Source organism: Xiphophorus hellerii, chromosome 1, assembly GCF_003331165.1.
Source record: "Xiphophorus hellerii strain 12219 chromosome 1, Xiphophorus_hellerii-4.1, whole genome shotgun sequence".
Classification (NCBI taxonomy): domain Eukaryota; kingdom Metazoa; phylum Chordata; class Actinopteri; order Cyprinodontiformes; family Poeciliidae; genus Xiphophorus; species Xiphophorus hellerii.
The window spans coordinates 7,247,305-7,268,658 of record NC_045672.1 but is presented as its reverse complement, the minus strand read 5'-3'; the positions used below and the strand labels follow the sequence as shown (position 1 = coordinate 7,268,658).

At 37.8% G+C, this 21,354-nt stretch overlaps 1 protein-coding gene across 1 annotated transcript in view; it reads right to left on the bottom strand.

The window, feature by feature from the left end:
- mapk13 (mitogen-activated protein kinase 13) overlaps positions 1–21,354 on the bottom strand; it is a 36,345-nt gene that overhangs the window by 6,914 nt on the left and 8,077 nt on the right. The window contains exons 7-11 of the mRNA XM_032570006.1: positions 18,231–18,345; positions 17,438–17,509; positions 16,960–17,039; positions 16,370–16,448; positions 15,034–15,207 (exon numbers count right to left, since the gene is read on the bottom strand). Coding sequence (XP_032425897.1) covers positions 15,034–15,207; positions 16,370–16,448; positions 16,960–17,039; positions 17,438–17,509; positions 18,231–18,345 — 520 coding nt within the window. The remainder of the gene's footprint in view (positions 1–15,033; positions 15,208–16,369; positions 16,449–16,959; positions 17,040–17,437; positions 17,510–18,230; positions 18,346–21,354) is intronic.

Genomic DNA, 21,354 nt, shown 5'->3' with positions numbered 1-21,354 from the left:
CCCAATGACTGTTACGCATGGGATTAGTTTGGCCCTTTGAAATGAAGTTTAACAAAACTTCCAAAATAAAAGCCTTGACAACATTTTAAATCATACTGAATGGTGCACGTCCGCCTCGCTTAACGTTCTTGCGGTTCTCCGCGTGCCACTGATTACGTTGCGGCGTTCTTTAGCGTCGACGCCAATTTGTGGCGTGACGACGCCGGGCCCAAGCCCAACGGGCGCGCCTTGGCAGGCCCCGGCTAAATTTCTTCCGAAATTTTCTAGTTATAGTTCTTTATTTTTCTTCCGTAACCGTTAATGCGGCTCATACCGCTGGGTGCACACCTACAAATGAGGTATCAAAACGTGCAGAAAATTCACGCCATTGTTGCTATTACTTTTGGTGGGATTTGGGCTTAACGTGGCGACATAATTCGCAAAAAACTACGAAAAAAACCCCATTATAAGTCAATGGGAAAAATCCTGGAAATACCCTATTTTTGAGGATTTTCTGTGTCGTCACTAATTCACGTAGAAATGCCATTCAAATTTCATTTTGTAGATACGTCTGTGATCTCTTCGAAAGTGAAGACGGCTCGTCGATAACAGTTACGGTTTGTCCACAATTTGCCTCTAAGCGACCCAAAGTTTCTCATTTTTCCTAAAGTTAGAGTGCTTTTCTCGCTGATTAGAGTGAGAGATCAAGACAACTTTTTCAACCCAAATCATTTTTGAAATCGCCATCACGCCCACAAATATCGCACGATTAGTATCAAAATCGGTCCTGACATTGATACGCCTGTCTGCTCCGGTAAAATCTTTTCGAAATTTATCTAGATCGTACGGTTTTCTGTCACGGTGCTTCAGAGCAAAGTCATGCGACAGGATTTTCTGAGGCTGTCTGAGGCTCTCTCCCATGTATTTGAATAGAATTTCAGATCTGGGCACAACATTTCTTTCTCTCATCGCTGTAAATGTTCTGAGTGAGGTACAGATATGAATCTCGGGACTATAGCAGAAGACACATTGAACTGTCATACGCTTAAAACGCTTTTCGAATATGTATTACGGTTCCCGACCAGGAAGGATTTGTTTCCAATGCTTTTTGTCAGTAAAACGTGTTTGCTCAAACACACAATTGTGTGTTTGACAGCTCAGAGCTCAGAGCTCAGAGCTCACACCCTGCTGAGACCATTATTTGCCATAGCAACGGATCTCAAGAGGCTATTGGCTGCTGGTTTGGACTACGAATACGCATCATTGTAGTTCTATCTATAGTGGAACCCTCAGTTGAAACAGATCAGGACTGAACTGGCCTTTAGAACTATTTGCTGCTATGGGCTGTATATAACTGATTTAACTCAGGAACTGTTACACATGGTATTAGTTTGGAACTTTAAAATGGAGCATAATAATAATTTCAAAATAAAAGCCTTGAATATTTTTACATCATGTAATTGCTGTTTTTGGCTTTGTATGACTTTTTCATCCAAAGCACTGTTACACATGGGATTAGTTCGGAACTTTAAAATGGAGCATAATAATAATTTCAAAATAAAAGCCTTGAAAATTTTTACATGACGTAATTGCTCTTTTTGGCTTTATTTGACTTTTTCATCCAAAGCACTCTTACACATGGTATTAGTTCAGAACTTTAAAATGAAGCATACTGAAAATTTCAAAATAAAAGCCTTGAATATTTTTACATCATGTAATTGCTCTTTTTGGCTTTATTTGACTTTTTCATCCAAAGCACTGTTACACATGGTATTAGTTTGGCCCTTTGAAATGAAGCTTAACAAAAATTTCAAAATAAAAGCCTTGAATATTTTTACATCAACTACTTGCGTTTTCAGCATTATATAACTGATTTAACCCAATGACTATTACACATGGGATTAAAATAGACTGTTTTGCATGAGCAGCAGATAGATCCTCTATTGCACATGTGTCAAACTCAAGGCCCGCGGGCCACATGTGGCCCGCTACGTCATTTTATGTGGCCCTCTCCCCCCTACCACCGTTTTACAGCCCCATTGATTGACTTAAAATAGGTTTTGAGCACGAATTGACTACAAACTACATATCCCATAATGCCTTCCGATTCTTACCAACCAACATTACGGCTTCTCGCCACTAGAGTGCAGCAGAGTCACCTCAAGCTGATTATTAATTTTCCCAGCGAATAAAACTGAAACATCAACAAGCTAAGAAGCTAAAGAGCGAAGTCCCGTGATGTTTCAATCGAGGACTTTTACCGTCTACTGCCCCTGATTTGATGCCACAGCTTCGACTCCACGCAGCTCGTGTTTTGTCCACGTTTGGAAGCACCTATCTGTGCGAACAGATGTTTTCAATAATGACTTTAAACAAGACCAAGCACAGATCGCGCATTACTGACGAAAACCTACACGCCGTTTTGCGGATTGCCACAGAATAGAACTAAAACCAGACATCGACGAACTGACCAGGGGAAAACGGTGCCTGACATCCGGCCAGAAAACATTGGTAAGCACAAACAAACTACATTTAAATAGAATGAATGTAAAACCAAAACTCAGTATACTGGAATATGCATATAGTTTATTGATTTTGCTTGTGTTTTGTTTATTTACAGAACACAACACAATGAGGATGTGTGTGAGTTGGTGACAGGGTGAAGAGGGATCAGCGTTGTGTTCAAGGACAGGCAACGTCACCTCATTGTTTTGTTCTTATGTGAAATGCATGTTCGTTGCGTAATAAATAACGAAAAAGTTTTGTGAATGAAGTTGAGAGTTAATATCAAAACTTGTTTTTTATTATTTGTCTGCTTATCTTCAAAGCAGACAAAGAATAATTTTCCCAGCGAATAAAACTGAAACATCGACAAGCTAACGAGCTAAAGAGCGAAGTTTAGCTGAGCAGTTTAAAAATACTGAGCATTTTTTTAAACTGCTCAGTTTAAAAATACTGTAATTTTTAAACTGAGCAGTAATTTTACATCCATGCAAACTCAAATGTAATATTTAAAACTTGAATACATAAAATCAGTTATTTAACAATATGAGGTGTTGTTTAAAAATAAAAAAGATAGCAATTTCTTTTTATTGCAGAGACATTAGATTCTTAAATTTATGGTATTCTTTAAATGTTGTAATTTTGGTTCATTGTAAACTTTACCTGTAAAATGTTTGTAGAAATCTTTAACATAAGGTCAATATATATTTTTAAACTGTAATATGTTGTGTGTGTGTGCGTTATTGAAAATTTATATTTGTGACAATCATTAGGTAAATGCTAATGAACTGCCTTCCTGCAGTTTATGAGCATTGAACTGTTACTAAACAGTTCAATGCAAGGTTCATTAGCGTTAGCATTTTAGCTTCAATAAGCTATTAGCTATTTATTTTACTTTTTAGCAATGTTTAGTATACTGAATGGAGTAAATCAATTACAGAAAATATCCTAGTGATTTCCCACATACTGATGAAAGCAATGACGCTAACATTAGCGTTTCTGCTGATTTTAGCTGATATACTTACTTTATAATACTGAACGGTGCACGTCCGCCTCGCTTAACGTTCTTGCGATTCTCCGCGTGCCACTGATTACGTCGCGGCGTTCTTTAGCGTCGACGCCGATTTGTAGCGTGACGACGCCGGGCCCATGCCCGACGGGCGCGCCTCGGCAGGCCCCGGCTAAATTTCTTCCGAAATTTTCTAGTTATAGTTCTTTATTTTTCTTCCGTAACCGTTAATGCGGCTCATACCGCTGGGTGCACACCTACAAATGAGGTATCAAAACGTGCAGAAAATTCACGCCATTGTTGCTATTACTTTTGGTGGGATTTGGGCTTAACGTGGCGACATAATTCGCAAAAAACTACGAAAAAAACCCCATTATAAGTCAATGGGAAAAATCCTGGAAATACCCTATTTTTGAGGATTTTCTGTGTCGTCACTAATTCACGTAGAAATGCCATTCAAATTTCATTTTGTAGATACGTCTGTGATCTCTTCGAAAGTGAAGACGGCTCGTCGATAACAGTTACGGTTTGTCCACAATTTGCCTCTAAGCGACCCAAAGTTTCTCATTTTTCCTAAAGTTAGAGTGCTTTTCTCGCTGATTAGAGTGAGAGATCAAGACAACTTTTTCAACCCAAATCATTTTTGAAATCGCCATCACGCCCACAAATATCGCATGATTAGTATCAAAATCGGTCCTGACATTGATACGCCTGTCTGCTCCGGTAAAATCTTTTCGAAATTTATCTAGATCGTACGGTTTTCTGTCACGGTGCTTCAGAGCAAAGTCATGCGACAGGATTTTCTGAGGCTGTCTGAGGCTCTCTCCCATGTATTTGAATAGAATTTCAGATCTGGGCACAACATTTCTTTCTCTCATCGCTGTAAATGTTCTGAGTGAGGTACAGATATGAATCTCGGGACTATCGCAGAAGACACATTGAACTGTCATACGCTTAAAACGCTTTTCGAATATGTATTACGGTTCCCGACCAGGACGGATTCGTTTCCAATGCTTTTTGTCAGTAAAACGTGTTTGCTCAAACACACAATTGTGTGTTTGACAGCTCAGAGCTCAGAGCTCAGAGCTCACACCCTGCTGAGACCATTATTTGCCATAGCAACGGATCTCAAGAGGCTATTGGCTGCTGGTTTGGACTACGAATACGCATCATTGTAGTTCTATCTATAGTGGAACCCTCAGTTGAAACAGATCAGGACTGAACTGGCCTTTAGAACTATTTGCTGCTATGGGCTGTATATAACTGATTTAACTCAGGAACTGTTACACATGGTATTAGTTTGGAACTTTAAAATGGAGCATAATAATAATTTCAAAATAAAAGCCTTGAATATTTTTACATCATGTAATTGCTGTTTTTGGCTTTGTATGACTTTTTCATCCAAAGCACTGTTACACATGGGATTAGTTCGGAACTTTAAAATGGAGCATAATAATAATTTCAAAATAAAAGCCTTGAAAATTTTTACATGACGTAATTGCTCTTTTTGGCTTTATTTGACTTTTTCATCCAAAGCACTCTTACACATGGTATTAGTTCAGAACTTTAAAATGAAGCATACTGAAAATTTCAAAATAAAAGCCTTGAATATTTTTACATCATGTAATTGCTCTTTTTGGCTTTATTTGACTTTTTCATCCAAAGCACTGTTACACATGGTATTAGTTTGGCCCTTTGAAATGAAGCTTAACAAAAATTTCAAAATAAAAGCCTTGAATATTTTTACATCAACTACTTGCGTTTTCAGCATTATATAACTGATTTAACCCAATGACTATTACACATGGGATTAAAATAGACTGTTTTGCATGAGCAGCAGATAGATCCTCTATTGCACATGTGTCAAACTCAAGGCCCGCGGGCCACATGTGGCCCGCTACGTCATTTTATGTGGCCCTCTCCCCCCTACCACCGTTTTACAGCCCCATTGATTGACTTAAAATAGGTTTTGAGCACGAATTGACTACAAACTACATATCCCATAATGCCTTCCGATTCTTACCAACCAACATTACGGCTTCTCGCCACTAGAGTGCAGCAGAGTCACCTCAAGCTGATTATTAATTTTCCCAGCGAATAAAACTGAAACATCGACAAGCTAAGAAGCTAAAGAGCGAAGTCCCGTGATGTTTCAATCGAGGACTTTTACCGTCTACTGCCCCTGATTTGATGCCACAGCTTCGACTCCACGCAGCTCGTGTTTTGTCCACGTTTGGAAGCACCTATCTGTGCGAACAGATGTTTTCAATAATGACTTTAAACAAGACCAAGCACAGATCGCGCATTACTGACGAAAACCTACACGCCGTTTTGCGGATTGCCACAGAATAGAACTAAAACCAGACATCGACGAACTGACCAGGGGAAAACGGTGCCTGACATCCGGCCAGAAAACATTGGTAAGCACAAACAAACTACATTTAAATAGAATGAATGTAAAACCAAAACTCAGTATACTGGAATATGCATATAGTTTATTGATTTTGCTTGTGTTTTGTTTATTTACAGAACACAACACAATGAGGATGTGTGTGAGTTGGTGACAGGGTGAAGAGGGATCAGCGTTGTGTTCAAGGACAGGCAACGTCACCTCATTGTTTTGTTCTTATGTGAAATGCATGTTCGTTGCGTAATAAATAACGAAAAAGTTTTGTGAATGAAGTTGAGAGTTAATATCAAAACTTGTTTTTTATTATTTGTCTGCTTATCTTCAAAGCAGACAAAGAATAATTTTCCCAGCGAATAAAACTGAAACATCGACAAGCTAACGAGCTAAAGAGCGAAGTTTAGCTGAGCAGTTTAAAAATACTGAGCATTTTTTTAAACTGCTCAGTTTAAAGATACTGTAATTTTTAAACTGAGCAGTAATTTTACATCCATGCAAACTCAAATGTAATATTTAAAACTTGAATACATAAAATCAGTTATTTAACAATATGAGGTGTTGTTTAAAAATAAAAAAGATAGCAATTTCTTTTTATTGCAGAGACATTAGATTCTTAAATTTATGGTATTCTTTAAATGTTGTAATTTTGGTTCATTGTAAACTTTACCTGTAAAATGTTTGTAGAAATCTTTAACATAAGGTCAATATATATTTTTAAACTGTAATATGTTGTGTGTGTGTGCGTTATTGAAAATTTATATTTGTGACAATCATTAGGTAAATGCTAATGAACTGCCTTCCTGCAGTTTATGAGCATTGAACTGTTACTAAACAGTTCAATGCAAGGTTCATTAGCGTTAGCATTTTAGCTTCAATAAGCTATTAGCTATTTATTTTACTTTTTAGCAATGTTTAGTATACTGAATGGAGTAAATCAATTACAGAAAATATCCTAGTGATTTCCCACATACTGATGAAAGCAATGACGCTAACATTAGCGTTTCTGCTGATTTTAGCTGATATACTTACTTTATAATACTGAACGGTGCACGTCCGCCTCGCTTAACGTTCTTGCGATTCTCCGCGTGCCACTGATTACGTCGCGGCGTTCTTTAGCGTCGACGCCGATTTGTAGCGTGACGACGCCGGGCCCATGCCCGACGGGCGCACCTTGGCAGGCCCCGGCTAAATTTCTTCCGAAATTTTCTAGTTGGGGCCTGCCATGCAAAGCAATGGCAGGAACCTATTACTATTGTCGGAGAGAAGCGTCTCTTTAATATTATTGGGGCCTGCCATGCAAAGCAATGGCAGGAACCTATTACTATTGTCGGAGAAAAGCGTCTCTTTAATCTTTATTTTTCTTCCGTAACCGTTAATGCGGCTCATACCGCTGGGTGCACACCTACAAATGAGGTATCAAAACGTGCAGAAAATTCACGCCATTGGAGCTATTATTTTTGGTGGGATTTGGGCTTAACGTGGCGACATAATTCGCAAAAAACTGCGAAAAAAAACCCATTATAAGTCAATGGGAAAAATCCTGGAAATACCCTATTTTTGAGGATTTTCTGTGTCGTCACAAATTCACCTAGAAATGCCATTCAAATTTCATTTTGTAGATACGTCTGTGATCTCTTCGAAAGTGAAGACGGCTCGTCGATACCAGTTACGGTTTGTCCACAATTTGCCTCTAAGCGACCCAAAGTTTCTCATTTTTCCTAAAGTTAGAGGGCTTCTCTCGCTGATTAGAGTGAGAGATCAAGACAACTTTTTCAACCCAAATCATTTTTGAAATCGCCATCACGCCCACAAATATCGCACGATTAGTATCAAAATCGGTCCTGACATTGATACGCCTGTCTGCTCCGGTAAAATGTTTTCGAAATTTATCTAGACCGTACGGTTTTCTGTCACGGTGCTTCAGAGCAAAGTCATGCGACAAGATTTTCTGAGGCTCTCAGGCTGTCTCACTGACATTTCACACCTTGGTGTGAAACTTATTTAACATAGCAACGGATCTCAAGAGGCTATTGGCTGCTGATTTGGACTACAAATACGCATCATTGTAGTTCTATCTATAGTGAAACCCTCAGTTGAAACAGATCAGGACTGAACTGGCCTTTATAACTAATTGCTGCTATGGGCTGTATATAACTGATTTAACTCAGTAACTGTTACACATGGGATTAGTTTTGAACTTTAAAATGAAGCTTAACAAAAATTTCACAATAAAAGCCTTGAATATTTTTACATCAGAAAATTGCTCTTTTGAGCTGTATATAACTGATTTAACCCAGCAATTGTTACACATGGGATTAGTGTGGCAATTTAAAATTAAGCTTGATGAAAATTTCAAAATAAAAGCCTTGAATATTTTTACATCAGGTAATTGCTGTTTTTGGCTTTATTTGACTTTTTCATCCAAAGCACTGTTACACATGGTATTAGTTTGGCCCTTTGAAATGAAGCTTAACAAAAATTTCAAAATAAAAGCCTTGAATATTTTTACATCATGTAATTGCTCTTTTTGGCTTTATTTGACTTTTTCATCCAAAGCACTGTTACACATGGTATTAGTTTGGCCCTTTGAAATGAAGCATACTGAAAATTTCAAAATAAAAGCCTTGAATATTTTTACATCAACTACTTGCATTTTCAGCATTATATAACTGATTTAACCCAATGACTATTACACATGGGATTAAAATAGACTGTTTTGCATGAGCAGCAGATAGATCCTCTATTGCACATGTGTCAAACTCAAGGCCCGCGGGCCACATGTGGCCCGCTACGTCATTTTATGTGGCCCTCTCCCCCCTACCACCGTTTTACAGCCCCATTGATTGACTTAAAATAGGTTTTGAGCACGAATTGACTACAAACTACATATCCCATAATGCCTTCCGATTCTTACCAACCAACATTACGGCTTCTCGCCACTAGAGTGCAGCAGAGTCACCTCAAGCTGATTATTAATTTTCCCAGCGAATAAAACTGAAACATCGACAAGCTAAGAAGCTAAAGAGCGAAGTTCCGTGATGTTTCAATCGAGGACTTTTACTTTTACCGTCTACTGCCCCCTGATTTGATGCCACAGCTTCGACTCCATGCAGCTCGTGTTTTGTCCACGTTTGGAAGCACCTATCTGTGCGAACAGATGTTTTCAATAATGACTTTAAACAAGACCAAGCACAGATCGCGCATTACTGACGAAAACCTACACGCCGTTTTGCGGATTGCCACAGAATAGAACTAAAACCAGACATCGACGAACTGACCAGGGGAAAACGGTGCCTGACATCCGGCCAGAAAACATTGGTAAGCACAAACAAACTACATTTAAATAGAATGAATGTAAAACCAAAACTCAGTATACTGGAATATGCATATAGTTTATTGATTTTGCTTGTGTTTTGTTTATTTACAGAACACAACACAATGAGGATGTGTGTGAGTTATTGACAGGGTGAAGAGGGATCAGCGTTGTGTTCAAGGACAGGCAACGTCACCTCATTGTTTTGTTCTTATGTGAAATGCATGTTCGTTGCGTAATAAATAATGAAAAAGTTTTGTGAATGAAGTTGAGAGTTAATATCAAAACTTGTTTTTTATTATTTGTCTGCTTATCTTCAAAGCAGACAAAGAATAATTTTCCCAGCGAATAAAACTGAAACATCGACAAGCTAACGAGCTAAACAGCAAAGTTTAGCTGAGCAGTTTAAAAATACTGAGCATATTTTTAAACTGCTCAGTTTAAAAATACTGTAATTTTTAAACTGAGCAGTAATTTTACATCCATGCAAACTCAAATGTAATATTTAAAACTTGAATACATAAAATCAGTTATTTAACAATATGAGGTGTTGTTTAAAAATAAAAAAGATAGCAATTTCTTTTTATTGCAGAGACATTAGATTCTTAAATTTATGGTATTCTTTAAATGTTGTAATTTTGGTTCATTGTAAACTTTACCTGTAAAACGTTTGTAGAAATCTTTAACATAAGGTCAATATATATTTTTAAACTGTGATATGTTGTGTGTGTGCGTTATTGAAAATTTATATTTGTGACAATCATTAGGTAAATGCTAATGAACTGCCTTCCTGCAGTTTATGAGCATTGAACTGTTACTAAACAGTTCAATGCAAGGTTCATTAGCGTTAGCATTTTAGCTTCAATAAGCTATTAGCTATTTATTTTACTTTTTAGCAATGTTTAGTATACTGAATGGAGTAAATCAATTACAGAAAATATCCTAGTGATTTCCCACATACTGATGAAAGCAATGACGCTAACATTAGCGTTTCTGCTGATTTTAGCTGATATACTTACTTTATAATACTGAATGGTGCACGTCCGCCTCACTTAACGTTCTTGCGATTCTCCGCGTGCCACTGATTACGTTGCGGCGTTCTTTAGCGTCGACGCCGATTTGTAGCGTGACGACGCCGGGCCCATGCCCGACGGGCGCGCCTTGGCAGGCCCCGGCTAAATTTCTTCCGAAATTTTCTAGTTATTATTATTGGGGCCTGCCATGCAAAGCAATGGCAGGAACCTATTACTCTACACCCAACAAGCGTCTCTTTATTATAATTCTTTATTTTTCTTCCGTCACCGTTAATGCGGCTCATACCGCTGGGTGCACACCTACAAATGAGGTATCAAAACGTGCAGAAAATTCACGCCATTGGAGCTATTATTTTTGGTGGGATTTGGGGTTAACGTGGCGACATAATTCGCAAAAAACTACGAAAAAAACCCCATTATAAGTCAATGGGAAAAATCCTGGAAATACCCTATTTTTGAGGATTTTCTGTGTCGTCACAAATTCACCTAGAAATGCCATTCAAATTTCATTTTGTAGATACGTCTGTGATCTCTTCGAAAGTGAAGACGGCTCGTCGATACCAGTTACGGTTTGTCCACAATTTGCCTCTAAGCGACCCAAAGTTTCTCATTTTTGCTCAAATTACAGTGAGAGCCGATCTCGGTTCAGATCTGGGCACAACATTTCTTTCTCTCATCGCTGTAAATGCTCTGAGTGAGGTACAGATATGAATCTCGGGACTATCGCAGAAGACACATTGAACTGTCATACGCTCCAAACGCTTTTCGAATATGTATTACGGTTCCCGAACAGGAAGGATTTGGTTCCAATGCTTTTTGTCAGTAAAACGTGTTTGCTCAAACACACAATTGTGTGTTTGACAGCTCAGAGCTCAGAGCTCACACCCTGCTGAGACCATTATTTACCATAGCAACGGATCTCAAGAGGCTATTGGCTGCTGGTTTGGACTACAAATACGCATCATTGTAGTTCTATCTATCCTCAGTTGAAACAGATCAGGACTGAGAACTGGCCTTTAGAACTACTTGCTGCTATGGGCTGTATATAACTGATTTAACTCAGTAACTGTTACACATGGGATTAGTTTGGAACTTTAAAATTAAGCATACTGAAAATTTCAAAATAAAAGCCTTGAATATTTTACATGACGTAATTGCTCTTTTTGGCCGTATATGACTTTTTCATCCAAAGCAATGTTACACATGGGATTAGTTCGGAACTTTAAAATGGAGCATAATAATAATTTCAAAATAAAAGCCTTGAATATTTTTACATCAGGTAATTGCGCTTTTTGGCTTTATGTGACTTTTTTATCCAAAGCACTGTTACACAATGGAATAGTTTGGCCCTCTGAAATGAATCATACTGAAAATTTCAAAATAAAAGCCTTGAATATTTTTACATCATGTAATTGCTCTTTTTGGCCGTATATGACTTTTTCATCCAAAGCACTGTTACACATGGGATTACTTCGGAACTTTAAAATGGAGCATAATAATAATTTCAAAATAAAAGCCTTGAATATTTTTACATGACGTAATTGCTCTGTTTTGCCTTTATTTGACTTTTTCATCCAAAGCACTGTTACACATGGGATTACTTCGGAACTTTCAAATGGAGCATAATAATAATTTCAAAATAAAAGCCTTGAATATTTTTACATCAGGTAATTGCGCTTTTTGGCTTTATGTGACTTTTTTATCCAAAGCACTGTTACACAATGGAATAGTTTGGCCCTCTGAAATGAATCATACTGAAAATTTCAAAATAAAAGCCTTGAATATTTTTACATCATGTAATTGCTCTTTTTGGCCGTATATGACTTTTTCATCCAAAGCACTGTTACACATGGGATTACTTCGGAACTTTAAAATGGAGCATAATAATAATTTCAAAATAAAAGCCTTGAATATTTTTACATGACGTAATTGCTCTGTTTTGCCTTTATTTGACTTTTTCATCCAAAGCACTCTTACACGTGGTATTAGTTCAGAACTTTAAAATGAAGCATACTGAAAATTTCAAAATAAAAGCCTTGAATATTTTTACATCAGCTACTTGTGTTTTGAGCATTATATAACTATTTTAACCCAAGGACTATTACGCATGGGATTAGTTTGGCCCTTTGAAATGAAGTTTAACAAAACTTCCAAAATAAAAGCCTTGACAACATTTTAAATCGTACCGAATTGTGCACGTCCGCCTCGCTTAACGTTCTTGCGGTTCTCCGCGTGCCACTGATTACGTCGCGGCGTTCTTTAGCGTCGACGCCAACTTGTGGCGCGACGACGCCGTGCCCGAGCCCGACGGGCGCGCCTTGGCAGGCCCCGGCTAAATTTCTTCCGAAATTTTCTAGTTATAGAACTTTATTTTTCTTCCGTAACCGTTAATGCGGCTCGTACCGCTGGGTGCACACCTACAAATGAGGTATCAAAACGTGCAGAAAATTCACGCCATTGGAGCTATTACTTCTGGTGGGATTTGGGCTTAACGTGGCGACATAATTCGCAAAAAACTACGAAAAAAACCCCATTATAAGTCAATGGGATAAATCCTAGAAATACCCTATTTTTGAGGATTTTCTGTGTCGTCACAAATTCACCTAGAAATGCCATTCAAATTTCATTTTGTAGATACGTCTGTGATCTCTTCGAAAGTGAAGACGGCTCGTCGATACCAGTTACGGTTTGTCCACAATTTGCCTCTAAGCGACCCAAACTTTCTCATTTTTGCTCAAATTAGAGTGACAGCCGATGTAGGTTCAGATCTGGGCACAACATTTCTTTCTCTCATCACTGTAAATGCTCTGAGTGAGGTACAGATATGAATCTCGGGACTATCGCAGAAGACACATTGAACTGTCATACGCTTAAAACGCTTTTCGAATATGTATTACGGTTCCCGAACAAGAAGGATTTGTTTCCAATGCTTTTTTTCAGTAAAGTGTGTTTGCTCAAACACACTTGTGTGTTTGAGACCTCAGAGCTCAGAGCTCACACCTGCTGAGACCATTATTTACCATAGCAACGGAACTCAAGAGGCTATTGGCTGCTGGTTAGGACTACGAATACGCATCACTGTAGTTCTATCTATAGTGGAATACTCAGTTGAAACAGATCAGGACTGAACTGGCCTTTACAACTAATTGCTGCTTTGGGCTGTATATAACTGATTTAACTCAGTAACTGTTACACATGGGATTAGTTTTACACTTTAAAATTAAGCATATTGAAAATTTCACAATAAAAGCCCTGAATATTTTTACATGACGTAATTGCTCTTTTTTGGCTTTATTTGACTTTTTCATCCAAAGCACTGTTACACATGGTATTAGTTTGGCCCTTTAAAATGAGGCTTAACAAAAATTTCAAAATAAAAGCCCTGAATATTTTTACATGACGTAATTGCTCTTTTTTGGCTTTATTTGACTTTTTCATCCAAAGCACTGTTACACATGGTATTAGTTCAGAACTTTAAAATGAAGCATACTGAAAATTTCAAAATAAAAGCCTTGAATATTTTTACATCATGTAATTGCTCTTTTTGGCTTTATATGACTTTTTCATCCAAAGCACTGTTACACATGGGATTAGTTTGGAACTTTAAAATGAAGCATACTGAAAATTTCAAAATAAAAGCCTTGAATATTTTTACATCATGTAATTGCTCTTTTTGGCTTTATTTGACTTTTTCATCCAAAGCACTGTTACACATGGTATTAGTTTGGAACTTTAAAATGGAGCATAATAATAATTTTAAAATAAAAGCCTTGAATATTTTTACATCATGTAATTGCTGTTTTTGGCTTTGTATGACTTTTTCATCCAAAGCACTGTTACACATGGGATTAGTTCGGAACTTTAAAATGAAACATACTGAAAATTTCAAAATAAAAGCCTTGAATATTTTTACATCATGTAATTGCTCTTTTTGGCTTTATTTGACTTTTTCATCCAAAGCACTGTTACACATGGGATTAGTTTGGCCCTTTGAAATGAAGCATACTGAAAATTTTAAAATAAAAGCCTTGAATATTTTTACATGACGTAATTGCTGTTTGTGGCTTTATGTGACTTTTTCATCCAAAGCACTGTTACACATGGGATTAGTTTGGAACTTTAAAATTAAGCATACTGAAAATTTCAAAATAAAAGCCTTGAATATTTTACATGACGTAATTGCTTTTTTTGGCCGTATATGACTTTTTCATCCAAAGCACTGTTACACATGGGATTAGTTCGGAACTTTAAAATGGAGCATACTGAAAATTTCAAAATAAAAGCCTTGAATATTTTTACATCAGCTACTTGTGTTTTGAGCATTATATAACTATTTTAACCCAAGGACTATTACGCATGGGATTAGTTTGGCCCTTTGAAATGAAGTTTAACAAAACTTCCAAAATAAAAGCCTTGACAACATTTTAAATCGTACTGAATGGTGCACGTCCGCCTCGCTTAACGTTCTTGCGGTTCTCCGCGTGCCACTGGTTACGTTGCGGCGTTCTTTGGCGTCGACGCCGATTTGTGGCGTGACGACGCCGGGCCCAAGCCCGACGGGCGCGCCTTGGCAGGCCCCGGCTAAATTTCTTCAGAAATTTTGTTTTTCTAGTTCTGTTTGCTACTTTTAAAAACATGGCTCTCCATCTTGGACTTTGCCTTGTTTTTAGTTAAGTAAATTAGGATGTTTGCTGCATATTCATTTGATAGCATTTACATTTACAATACATAACATTTATTTCCTAAAGACTAGTGTTTTCTAGTTTTGTTTTTTTCCCCCCCCACTTACGTTTCCACTCATCTAGGGACATGGTTGCATTGTCATGGCTGTCGTCGTATGGCGTAGGCTCAGGAAAGTCCTCCGGTTCCCGTAAATTGTCAAAGTACGGGTGCTCCAGAGCGAGCTCAGCAGTGGGCCTTTCATCTCCATCCAGAACCAGCATCTTTTCAAGCAGGTCAATACCTGCCATGGACAAAAAAAAAAAAAAAAAAAAAAAACCACAGGAAAATATCAAAGTTAAAGCCATCCTACTGAAAAATCGCAAAGAATGCATCAAAGACACATGCCAGGCTCCACACAAAGACTAAACTGTGTGTTTGTTGAGGTCACACTATGCAACTAATCTAAAATTATTATTGCGCAAAAATACAGACAAGCAATTATGTCAGTTCTGCTACAGAATCCAAAATAGAACATCTCTATTACCGTTCAATCAATCAATAATTTTGTTGTCATTATAGAAACCATGTAATAAAAATAGCATGAACTATAATGAAAATGGTTGATAAATAATACTAGGTGGCATTTAATGCCCTTATGGCTGCCGGGTATAAACTGCTCTTCAGTCTGTTTGTCGTTGCTTTTATGCTCCTGTTTCTGCAGCCAGATGGCAGCAGTTGGAACAAATCGTGATCAGGGAGTGAGGAGTCTTTTAAAACGTTCCTGGTTTCCTGAGGCAGTGGGATCTGTGGAGATCTTCAAGAGAAAGCAGAGAGCAGCTGATGGTCCTCTGGGCAGATTGTGTGATTCTCTGGAGAGTCTTCCTCTCTGCTGCTGTGCAGCTGGAGAACCACACAGAGACAATAGCAGACGATGCTTTCAATAGAGCATCGATAGAAGGACACCAGTTTTTGAGAAATATTGTTTTTTTCTGAGGACTCTCAGGAAATAGAGTCTCTTTGGGCTTTCTTTGCCAGTTCTGCTGTGTTTACATCCCAGATCAGGTTATGAACTCCCAGGAAACTGAAGTTTGACACCCTCTCCACCTGATCTCCAGAGAAGCACAGTGGTTGAAAATCTCCTAAAATCCATGAGCTCCTTGTTCTTGGCTGTGTTCAGGATCAGGTTGTCTGTGCACCACGCTGTCAGTCGCTCCACCTCATTCCTGTAGACAGACTCATTTCCCCCCCTGAGATGAGACCCACTACAGTTGTGTAGTACAGAAGATGAGGAAGTGCTCATATTTCAGAGCCAAAAGGAAACAAAAATCATAATTTCTTTTCAAAATAACCAAGTGAAAAACTGGAGTCTGCTGTTTTAAATAAGCCCTTTGAACTGTCTTCATATGAAGTTAAAAATAGATAATTAAATAAACTGTATCAGACAATGATACATTTGAACTCACCCTGTTCACTGGCTCTGGGAAACAATGTTGAGAAGTCTTTTCTAGGATGGCGAGGGAGGCCCTTAATGTAACTTCTGGCCTGTTGCAAAGAACAAATCAACAACAGAAGTCAAGTAACAGACATGTTGATATTTTACTTTAAATAACATTAATTTTGGGTTTTAGTGATTAATTTGAACATTCATTTTTCATGGTGAAATTAATAAATAGTATAATAATGTTGAAAAACAACCTTTAGCTTGAGGGACTATAAACATAAATGTTTCTTTTAAAAGGTGATAATCAAGGAAATTCAAAATAAGCACATTTATTGTGGATATTCTTTAATCCAGACAAGGTTAAAGCTATACATATAAGGTTAACATATACTATTTTTTTAGAATGACATCTTAGAATGATACGCTCAAGATCTGCTAAGCTCTGGCTGCTGATCATGATGACAGCAGATGGTCGTTTTTCTTTGCCAACATGAAAACGATTAGTTTGGCAGCCTTACTTAGGAAAAAAAAAATGAAATAAAGATTTCTGAGTGAAATCATGACTGACTTTTATTAGCTACATCAACATATTGACACTACATCAAGTCTTACCTCTGGACTTTCAAGCTTCTGTATAAACTCTTGTCCAGGCACGCCACACACTTTCATGATCTGGGATAGCTGGTCCATGTCTGGTTATTAAAGGGTTACGGTCAACAATCCTGGTGCTAATCATTGATGGCTGCAAAACAAGCTCTGGGAATGTGGTTTAAAAAAAAACATGACAGATTAATTAAAAACAGGAAAGAGCCAATTTAAATTTCTAATAAGCTCTATAAATCTGTAAAGTACATAGGAAGTAGTAGACAAATCTAAAGTAAAAACACGATACCAAGTCAGGAAACATGTTGCTCAAATACGCAGTTTGTGGTAATAGTACCGTGTGATCCACTTAGTGCCCGATTTACTGTTCTCATCAAATTGACACGTTCCTGCTTGTGAGAGATGCTATCAACCTCTTTAATTACCACACAGTCATAAAGTCATAATAATAAAAACAGATTAAAAGATGACAAACATTAAAGGATACAGTCTTTTCCTTTAAAGAGGGTTTTTCCGTTGATCATTTCAGCCATGATGCAACCCACAGACCAAATATCCACTAAAAGAAGGAGGGAAAGAGAAAGAAACATCAGTAACAACCAAAGCAGAATATGCCATATCTACAGCAAGGTGGAATAAAAATGAGGAAGGTGGCATTTACATGGCACCACTCAGCCCTTATTCACAACAGATAAATGGGGAACAGCTACGGGAGGCCGTTTTAACATAATTAGAGATAGCTCAAATAGGTATTTTGTCTAGTCAAAACATAAGTAGAGATATCTTAAATTACTTAAACGTCTAATCATAAAACAATTTGAGATATCTGGAATGTAAGGGCGGTAAAACCGAATTTATGTTAAAACGGCCTGGAATAGAACATCTGGTGAGCAACACAATCCCAAAAAAGCTGCTCTCTGTGTGCCGCAGTGTGTTTTGAACAACTTGCTTCTAAAATTAAAATCATATCCTAGAGAGACAGACCCATCACAATGACAGACCGTCGGGGCAGTTCAATCAGGCTAACAGTAAGAAAATAAATCAAAAAAGAAAGATCAAGGAAGATGTTTCTAAATGTAACCCAATCATAAAAATGCATTTTAAGAACTAATATTCCAGATTAGGAACTTGCTGGCTCTGGAAAAGCAAAGACAAAGCAAAAACACGAGCTTCATGTAAAACAGGAAGTTTGCACGTGACGAGCAAAGGTTCAGAGTTACAGAACGGTAAGGCGAGAACAGAAGTACATTAATAATATGTAACAGCTACAGATGTCTTGCCAGTCTGGGTGTAGTGCATCCAGTTCAGAATGACCTCAGGCGCCCGGTACCAACGGGTCACCACGTAGCCCGTCATCTCCGCATCAGCACTGCGAGCCAGCCCAAAGTCCAGGATCTGTACCGGACACCAGAGAAACTGGTAACAATCTGCACCAGGAGCACACCATGTCTGAACGCAACGAGCACAACCTGCTTCTAAATATCTGACATGGAAACATATGTTTAGTGTTATAAAACAAGAGTTTTATATATATAAATGTTATGCATTTTTAAACCTAAACTAAAACTGGGCATCTACAGTGATTTGCAAAAGACCCTTGAAATTTCACATTTTGTCACTTTCCTATTAATTTTGACATATTTTATTGGGATTTAATGCGACACACAACACAAAGTATTTGTGTAACGGAAGGTAAATAATAAAGGTGGGCGGATCTGTCTAAAACACTGATAACACTGATAACATTGGTATTAGTATTGGATCGACACTAGAGTGGTAAGAGCAATATTTTAGTTTCAGATTCCCTATTGAAATGTCATTTTATTGCACTCTCTCAGCTTTATCTCAATTTTTTGTTTTGATTTCGGAAAAAAAGCACGCAAATTTGCTTTACCGTTTGTGATGTTAATATGTTTTGAAAATATTCTGTAGACACCTACACACTTAGTCCTGTCATGAAGCGGTGCGGGTGTGAGGTGGTGAGGCAGAGGCAGCGGACCCAGGAATGATGAATTATGATGTTTTTAATGAAAATAACTTAGTCCAAACAACGAGCAGGAGTAACACAAACTGAACACGAGGAGACTAAACATTGACGAAACATTGACGAGGACCCGACGAGGAACAAGGAACACAGGTGGAGTTAAATACACGGGAGGGTAATCACAGAACGAGACACACCTGGGAACAATCAAGGGGAGGACAGGACAACGAAGAGACTCAAGGACACAAAAAAACTCTAAATGAACACAGAAAACACAGATCCTGACAAGTCCTAGGTTTGAACAAAAATAATTACATGGAAAAAACACACCACCACCTCGAGGTCAGAAATTTGATGATATAGTATATGAATGAATGAGTTGGAACAGTGTACCAGAATAAATGACGGGATCGCAACTGGACTGACGGTGAAGCCGAGATCTTATCCTGGAGATAAACAAGCTACCATTCTGCGGCTTGTGAACCGCAAACATAAGAATGCGCTGCTGAAGCAAAGATGGAAATTGAAAGGCTCAAATGTCTTCCTGAATGAGCATCTCACCAAGAATATTGCGGGTATTGCCAGAAGAGCTAGGCAGTTGAGAAAGCAAAAGAAAATTCAGAGCACATGGACAGCAAACTGCAAAATATTTATAAAATTACTAGGAACATCGGAAAAATCAAAAGTGTAGATGATCAAATCCATGGAGGATTTGGACAAATGTGTGTGAATGACGCGACGAAGGAGGTAACAGAGTCACACGGAAAAACAATATCATGGATATAACTGACTGAACTGAACTAAGTCAATTTCATACTAAGAACTTATGAACACTGTCAATTAGAATTATCACCCTTTGACTACCAAGAATTTAGTTTTATGGATTTTGGCAGTGATTTGGATCCGGACATTAACTTCTTTTCCACCATGGATACCACCTGCTGTTACCATACGAATGAACAATTCAATTCTAGGTTTACGTCAGAGGGAAAGCTCTCGATTATACACAAATAAAAGCATGTGAAAACCTCACTGGAATGTAAATAAAACACTTCCTCAGTTTTTGTCTCATCAAGATGTAATTGTTCTGTGCGCCGAAGCGCATGCAATGCATCTATGGGGTAATTTCATTCTCACTAAAAAAAGAAACATGTTTGGATCCGCAGATAAACTCCAAACAGGTTTGATCATTTTTAAGGTGATGGAGGTGTGTAGACAATCACACGTATTTAAGTAGCTGCATAAAGGTGAGCCGCTAACTGTGGAGCGCTTTGGCTCTGATGGAGAACATCGCCAATGGAAGGATTCAGAGGGAGCGATTGATCATATTGATCTGCTGGGAAATGTTGATGATGGTTTATTAGTGTTTAGATTAATCCAGACTGATCATCCTGGAGCTCTAAACTTATAGAAGTACCCGTGTGGTACCGGTACCGGTTCCAGCTGCAGTCATCCTTCAGTGGAGCCGCCAGCTTTGTGAATGCGTCTTTATGGACAGAAAGCATCTCTACTCTTTAAATGTACAACTTATGCACATGATTCCACTATTTAGATTAAACGTCAACATTCACCTCTGACGCGCTGTCATTAAATCCCAGCTGAACGCTCTACTGTTCAAACTCTCTTTGTTTTATTTTATTTAATTTTTATTTGAAAGCCATCTACTCTACTACTTGTAACATCTCATTCAAAAATACATCTTTCATTAAATAAATAACATTATAAAATGTTAAACTTTGTCTCTCTTGGCTGCTTGAGATCTGAAGAGGGTGGATCCTTCACGTTACGATCTGGCCACCGCTAGACGGGTCATGATAGGCAACAATTCAAAAACTGATTTTCAAGGTCGCCATCCGTCCAATCTCTGATCTTGAGCCATTTTGCAAAAAAAACACAGGATAAAAAAATACTTGTACTACATACGCAGGATTTTCTTTCAGGGTATCAGAGTTGGGGCGGGCGATACGGACATAGAATTTTATTACAATATTTTGAGGAACTATTTTGATTTAAAAGAAATATTTATTATTTGTTTTTTTAGGCAATAAATAGTTTGGCTGTAGGGTAACTGCATGTCACAGCATTCATAGCGTCACAAACACAAATATCGTTCTTGAAACACATTGTCATCTGAAATAAGCTTCTTCAGGATGCCACTTGCTTACAAAAGTGTGATTTATATCACTAAACTTCACAAAGTGACTGCATTTAACCATATTTTCAAATTTACTGATATTTATTGATGCTCTCGCGGAAGAAAAAGTGGAGACACTAGCAAAAATAATGCTCCGATCACAGTCAGTTTTATGTAAGTCAACATCCATAACTGAAATCTATCATGATAACGATAAATCCAAATTCTTGCAGCGAAAATAAATTTTTCAGAATAAATGATAAACAACACCCGTAATATCATATTA